The 7,303-nt window shown below is 44.1% G+C and overlaps 1 protein-coding gene across 1 annotated transcript in view; it reads right to left on the bottom strand.

Moving 5' to 3' along the window:
• Positions 1-7,303, bottom strand: part of LOC103799318 (sodium/potassium-transporting ATPase subunit alpha-1) — an 18,819-nt gene that overhangs the window by 3,289 nt on the left and 8,227 nt on the right. The window contains exons 10-17 of the mRNA XM_009071626.1: positions 6,292-6,426; positions 5,565-5,757; positions 4,905-5,080; positions 4,237-4,373; positions 2,246-2,396; positions 1,506-1,674; positions 733-887; positions 268-391 (exon numbers count right to left, since the gene is read on the bottom strand). Coding sequence (XP_009069874.1) covers positions 268-391; positions 733-887; positions 1,506-1,674; positions 2,246-2,396; positions 4,237-4,373; positions 4,905-5,080; positions 5,565-5,757; positions 6,292-6,426 — 1,240 coding nt within the window. The remainder of the gene's footprint in view (positions 1-267; positions 392-732; positions 888-1,505; positions 1,675-2,245; positions 2,397-4,236; positions 4,374-4,904; positions 5,081-5,564; positions 5,758-6,291; positions 6,427-7,303) is intronic.

Here is a 7,303-nt window from a genome sequence, read left to right as displayed (position 1 = left end):
GAGCTGGTTGTCAGCCAGTTCCTTTACAGCACTGTGCAATTAAACAAAATTACTGTGAAAGCGATTCAATGGATCAAGCTGCACAAGCCACCACTATATGCCATGGGGAAAGAATCATGGCAAGTTCTAAACGGCCTGAGGTTCTGGTTTACACATCCCAAACCTCAGCATTACCAAAATAAGCAAAACAGTCAGTGACTCAGGATGGTGTATAATCCTTGCTACCACTGAGTTCAAACTGGTGCCAGAGAAAACAGAGTAACTTACCAATCTGCCCATAAGCCATGCTGATCAGCCGTTCATTCACCAGTTTGTCTGTTCTGGGATTTCTGGGCTGCCTCTTCATGATGTCACTCTCTGCTTGCTCATAGGCCAGGGAGATAGCAGGGACCTTTGGAGGTGGCAGGACTGCTGTTAGAATTGTTTCAGCTTTCCACTCTATATAGCCTGCCCTGCCCCATGTTTTCAGTCTCAGAAACAGCAAAATCCCTAGCTGTAGTATTTGGAAAGGGCCCTACCCCCTTCCCCATCCCAAGTTTGCCCTTGGAACTGAAGGATCCTCAGACTCAAGAGAGCCATGAGACAGGGAGCATAGATTAAGGGAGTATCAGAACACTAGAGAAAACTGTATTTAAACATTTTCTTTCCACCTGTCCTTTCTCTAGGGTACCTAAGAGCACCCACGTTTCTTCTTGAGACAAAAAAAAAAAAAAATAATCAAACAACATTCACCATGTCAGTGCCCAAGTCAATACAGAGGATGGTGACTGTTCCCAGTGGAAGGGGTATGTTTGCAATGATGAAGATCAGGAACGGTGTGATTTCAGGAATGTTACTGGTCAAGGTGTAAGCAATAGACTTCTTCAGGTTATCAAAGATCAGACGCCCTGGGGCAAAGAAGAGAGAATAAGGTAACTCACTTATCAGCAGAAGGCAGCCAAGTAGCACATAGGCAGCTTCAGTGGTAACCCTAAAAGGCAAAATGCTAGTGCAGCAAAATGAGTTATCTTGCATTTAAGGGAGAGACTGTGTGCTCCATGCACAGCATCATCCATAGAGTGTAGTATTTTTGGTCACAGCAACCAGGGCTCACTGCATACAGCAGTAGGATGCTAAGCCCTGGTTTCTGGAGATCATCAAGAGCCCCTGGAGGGACCCTCTGTTCTGCTCCTATTCGAGAGCTATTGCTCCATGAGGGAGGAAAAATGTGTCAGACTCAGCTGGCAAAGATGACTGTAGGGTCACGTGTTAGACACAAAGACAAAGTAGCTTTTGTTACTCAGCTGCCTCCTACTGTTATCCATCCTGAAGTGTCATGCTGAACCCACTGAAAGGGTTAAGACTTTGAAGGGAGGAGTAAAGTGCTGCTCTCCTTGAGAACACTTGCCATGGAGACAAGCTCAAACAAAGGAAAGCCTTCCAGATAATTATTTCAGAGGGAATTAGTAAGTAACATTGCTAAAGCATATTACTTCACTGCCACTGCATGCAAGTTATAAACTCACCTTCTTCAACCCCAGTGACAATGGAGGCAAAGTTGTCATCCAGTAGAATCATGTCAGCTGCCTGCTTGGAGACATCTGAGCCAGCAATACCCATAGCAACACCAATGTCAGCCTTCTTCAGAGCTGGGGAATCATTCACACCATCACCTGTGACTGCTACAATGGCACCCTAGTCACAAAGAGAGGAACAGAAGACTGAAATCATCATGTAAGATGATTTGGGCAGAAAAGCTTTCTCCTATGTTTAAGAAGATAAAGCACAAAAACATACTTCACTTTTTTGTAAAGAGACTTCAGTTTCTCCTTGTCCTCCCCTCCTCCTTCCCCTGTTCTAATCAGGCTTATCAAAGAACCATGTTCCATGTTCTCCCCAAAGGAGATGTTGGACAACATATAAACATGCTGAATCCTCCCTTCCCAAGCACATCCAGAGCATTCAGGAATTAAGTGTGCTCACAAACATCCTAGGATGAACAAAGCCTTAGTATAAACTTGAAGGTGTTTTCCTGACAGACCTCTGTATTTATGTACTGTATAGTAGTTTGACATTAGCAGCTGAAGGCTGCTGAGAGACTGAGATCTAGTCTGGACCTTTACATGAGGGCACTGAAAAGACTAAGCCCTGCCACTTCAGAAACAGAGCTGGTTCGTAGTTCCTATGTATGACATCCTTCAACACTTCAGAAACAGAGCTGGTTCGTAGTCCCTATGTATGACATCCTTCAACTCCCTTTCTTTACCTGTCGCTGACAGCCTTCCACAATTATAAGCTTCTGCTGAGGAGATGTCCTGGCAAACACAATTTCTGTATGATGAAGCAGGATGTCATCCAGTTGCTCACTAGTCATGTCCTTCAAATCTGAACCATGAACAACACAAGCTTTGGCATCCCTGAAAATAACAGACAATGTGTTTTACTTCACAAAAAGCTTCTCATTAGCTGTATTTTCCCCATAAAATGATGGCTCTTCAGTGCTCCTGGGAAAGCTCAACTCCTGCTGTGACTAAATATTAATCCAGACAGTCTCTGCATGGATGTTTGATGCTCAAAATTTAAAAGATAGACGGGAAACAAAGAAGACAGAGCTAAGCAACGGAAAAAAAGCTTCATGAGCAGACCAAGTCTTTCTATAGCTTTCTAAAGTGCATCAAGGCAAAGACTAGTTGTTTCCACAGCTCTTGGCCTGTCTGCAAAAAAAAGGAACCCCTGGCTCAGGCAGTTAGGTTGCAAGAGACGCTGCACTCTTCTGTGGGCAATCCTTTTTGCAATAGACTGATGATTGACATGTGGCTCTTCACAGAGAGTACTCACACTATGCCAGTTCAGACTAATTTACACCCTTCAGCAACAAAAGCATGCAATGTTATATTTAGACTGGTTTGGTACCCTATATGCTACAGTAAAATACCATCTCTCTAACCCAGCATACCATCCCTTATAGGTCTAGGAGACTATCCACGTAGCTCTTGACATCACCCAGCTTAGACAGGAAAATTCTTTCCCCACCCTCAGAGCCAGCTGCCGACCTGCTCAGTCACACAGCCCAGTGATCTCCAGCCTACATTGCTAGCCTGTGAAGTTACCTCAAATAGAGGGGGGGGGAAAAAAAAAAAAAAAAGTAATTCAGCCACAGTACTTGCCTTCCCCAAGCAATTTCATTTCACAGGGTGTCTCTATTCACAGTTCATAAGCTACATGGCTACTCTCCAGCCCAAACACAGGCTGGGTCAAGCTAAGCAATGCAGACAGCCCAGCCATTCTGCAAACAGCCCACTTACGCCAAAGCACATTTTCGGAGGATGCCTCAGTTCTGTGCTAGGCTATGTAGGCAAACATTAACCCTTATGAGGAAGGAGTTCCATTTTAACATTTATTCTACTTGTAGTCTAGTGTCAATTCCTCCACCCAGCCTAAGCCCTGCTCCCTTTGCCCGCCACAATCAGACCCAGAAGAGACTTTGAGAGCAAAAGGGTCAAAACTGGGCACCGAGTCAAGTTTGTAGGTGATGTTTCACCCCTCTTTTCTCAAGAATATAAAACAGTTAAAGAGAGTTTACTTTTGGTAGCCCATTCAGTCTGGATTGTGACTAATAAACTAGGCATTTTCTTTTTACAAGAGCTTTCCCATGAACCTGTAAGTTGTCTTATAAAAAAGTTTGACCAAGTATATCTTTGGGGGCAAAACTAGACTTAGCCTCTATTTAAAGATCTGGAATCACAGAAGTAAGTGGTTTTTGGGCTCTGCAGTATCATTGCTCAAAACAGTCCCCAAACAGCCACCTCCTTACCCCATGCCACTTTAGATGCTTTTTCCTGCCTGATACATTGGGCCAGTACACAGTGCATGCATAGTGTCATGAACCAGGCAGGACAAAGACTTAGCTCAGGGGGAAAAAGTCAGCCTCCAAAAGACTTCACCCAGCCAACTGTTTCTTTCCCCACTGTGGGGACAGACAATCAGGACAAACAGCTACAGGGTAGAGAAAGGACGGAAGAAAGTGCTTGAGTTTTCTATATAGGGCTTACTCTTAACTACTTCCCATGCATGAGAGGCATGTACATTTAAGACAGCCTTGTGTGTTCTTCATGTAACTCGTGATATATATTCAAGAGCCACAATATGCTAAGCAAATGCCAAGCCAGGGAGACAAGCTGAGGGATTATCCAAGGCAAGGAGAGAGTCAAATGCTTAAGTCTTTGAACACCTCTGGCTTTCCCCAACAATCATTACCTAGGGTTGACCTGGCTGACAGGAATGTTGAGTCGAGCAGCAATATCTTCTACTGTTTCATTGCCCTCTGAGATGATGCCGACACCCTTGGCAATGGCTTTGGCTGTGATCGGATGGTCTCCAGTAACCATGATAACCTGAAATGCAAACACTGTTGTGAAAGCCTTGCCTGTACAGCAGAGCAACACGGCCCAAAAGGCAGGGTCCTTTACACTGAAAAGGCTACGTGGCTTTTGCTCTATTAGTGAGCCCTGGCACAGAGCAAGTCTGAGGTAATAGGCAACAACCTGCTACCAGCATGCAAAGAATTGAGGTGGAAGGATTAACAATTTTGTCTTCCAGAGTCAACAAATACAGTTCCATTTCCAGTCTGTGCTTCTTTCTCTCATCTCAGTCAATACTGTGCAGAACACATCCTGAGCCAAATCACATGCTTTGGGACACCATGCTATCAGCACCTACAAGTGCCCTAGCAGTTTCGAGTTTAACTCATTTTTCAGTCCATTAACATTCAATCACTTGTATGTAACTCAGAAATGAAGCCTGAAGCAGAACTAGTTAAATCCTGATCAATACTTCATCTACTCATGTTACAGCAATAGAGAAAGAGAAACCCTTTATATCCACAGGTAGAGAGTGAGGTGATTTTCAGCTCAGGAATAAACTACCTTGATCCCAGCGCTTCTGCATTTGCCAACAGCATCTGGCACAGCAGCACGAGGAGGGTCAATCATAGACATCAGTCCTACAAAGCAGAGTCCTTCTACAGGAAAGTTCAGCTCGTCTGTATCAAACTGGAAGCCTTCAGGGAACTGATCATCAGGCAGAGCCAACTGACAGAATCCTGTAACACATCAAACCCATGTTTACTCTGTTCCTACATATCAGGAGGCAGAGAGAGCGAACGCTTATTGCTTCTGCAAACAGCTGCACAAGAATAACAGGGCAGCGTCAGAGGTTTAGCCAGGGCTGTTGAGGCAGGAGTCACACTCATATTCTGATAACTAATAGCTGTTGCTAGGTGCCCAGACACAGCTTGGTTCACATGCAGTGGAGCAAATCTAATACTGCGTGGTCCCATGGAGACTGAAGGTCCCAAATGCTTTGCTGCATTTTGATCTAGGCAACCCAGGTGCTGGGCAAGACAAGATCCTGCAGGCTGCTAAAGGCAGGACTGCTCCTATATGAATTGTGACTTTGAAGTGACCTTGACTCAACACTACAGTCACACTGCAGGAACAGAGCAACTATCCACTTAATCTGTGGGGAACTGCACAGGAACATGAGGAACAAATCTTTTCCAAAGTATTAAGGTTGCTTTTCCTTACCTAACACTCTCTCCCCGAGGCCTCCCAATTCAAGGTAGGCATTCTGAAAAGCATCTTTCATTTCCTCATCCAGGGGTTGTTCTTTGCCATGAATAAGAATGGTGCTGCAGCGATCCAAGATCCTCTCTGGAGCTCCCTTCATCACCAGCAAGTAACGTGATTCTGATGGATTTGCATTTTTGTGGATAGACAGCTAAGTGTGGAAGAAATAAAACTCTTTTATATACTATGAAGGTCACAAATAATCAACATCACTCAAGTGGTTTTGTAACTACTCAGGACAGTTTGTGATATTCTGCTCTAGTTTTCATTTACCCACACTTTAAACAGGTGCACAAACTAAGGAATCTATTAATTCTTTAACATTAATGTATAACCACAGATGTAGCAATGGCCTTTTTTGTATCCAAGTTCCACCTGTTAAGGTAATTTCCCAGCACATCATTCCTATTCCCAGAGGTGAGTTTTTTCACTCTCCATGCAGTACTGCTACACAGGTCAAAAGCCTGTCTGGTCTTTTGTTAGCAGCAGACACCTTAGTCTCAATGTAGCTCCAGAAGCTCTTACACACTTAGTGTAACCAACTATATTTATAGTCTCAAGCAGTCTTCAAGCAAATAATGGCTAGACAAGATTTTGGTGCCAGAACAAGTTTTGAGGCACACAGTGTGCAAATTTACACAAGTGCTTCACACAGCAGCTCTCCTTCAGGAGGACACATGCTTACCTGGTACTTGTTGGTGGAGTTAAATGGTATTTCCACCACTTTGGGATACCTTTCTCTCATCTCTTTGACAGAGCCACAGCACAATTCAATGCATTTCAGAAGTGCAGACTCAGAAGCATCTCCTGCCACTGCTCTCTGGGGAAAGAGACAACTATCAAAACATATACCCCAGTGGACTCACCACAGAAGACTGGATAGTTTTTAAAAAAAAAAAAAAAAAAAGCAGATTCATCTCAGGCCAGTCCCAGCTTCTAGGTAACATGATATGAAAGCAAAGAATAAATAATTCTATTATCTACTACTGACAAATATTGCATTTCAGAATGCCTCCCGGCCAGAGAGAGTAGCAGTCTTCTGGTGCCAAAGTCAAGAAGCCCTTTGGAAGGGCAGAGAGAGTCAGATAACCAAGTACAGTCACACTGAGTGAGGCTGGCGGGCAAACTTGGAGAAGAAGAACTGCTCTAAGGTGCTTGCCATGAACAGCACGTGAGATGAAGACTGATGACACGCACACAGAACCACTTGCATGTGCTCTCCCACACCAACATAAGATCAGCTTATCAAGTCTCTGGCAGAGATTTGATCTGTCCATGCCTCCCCCTGGTAAGGTCAGCACTTATAGAGACTGGTGATGGGGATTCTCAGCCCTGGACAACTGTGTGCGCTCCATGTCCTGCTGTAGTTTGCTTTGCTGCCATTTAAACCAAGTATTTCTTGTCCTTCTTGTCTCTTTGTCCATGGGAATTTTACTTCTTTTCATTTCTATACTGCTTTCCGGCATCTAAAGACTTCTCAAAACTCCCCCCCTTCCAGGCCTTTCTTAGACAGGAAGAACGCTGGCTCTTTACCTTAGGTCTACAAAACATGACCTGAAGTTATAGTCAGAGGAATGCAAGGGAAAATAGTTTGTTCCATCATCTCTATTACCACAGCATCAGAACACCCTCAGGAAGGAGTTTACTAAGCAACATGACTAATATTTGACAGATTATAAGCACTGTACAGTTAATTT

The sequence above is a fragment of the Acanthisitta chloris genome, unplaced genomic scaffold (assembly GCF_000695815.1).
Source record: "Acanthisitta chloris isolate BGI_N310 unplaced genomic scaffold, ASM69581v1 scaffold1963, whole genome shotgun sequence".
NCBI classification, from domain to species: Eukaryota; Metazoa; Chordata; class Aves; order Passeriformes; family Acanthisittidae; genus Acanthisitta; species Acanthisitta chloris.
Note: the sequence above shows the minus strand (reverse complement) of the source record. Positions and strands in the feature narration are given on the sequence as shown.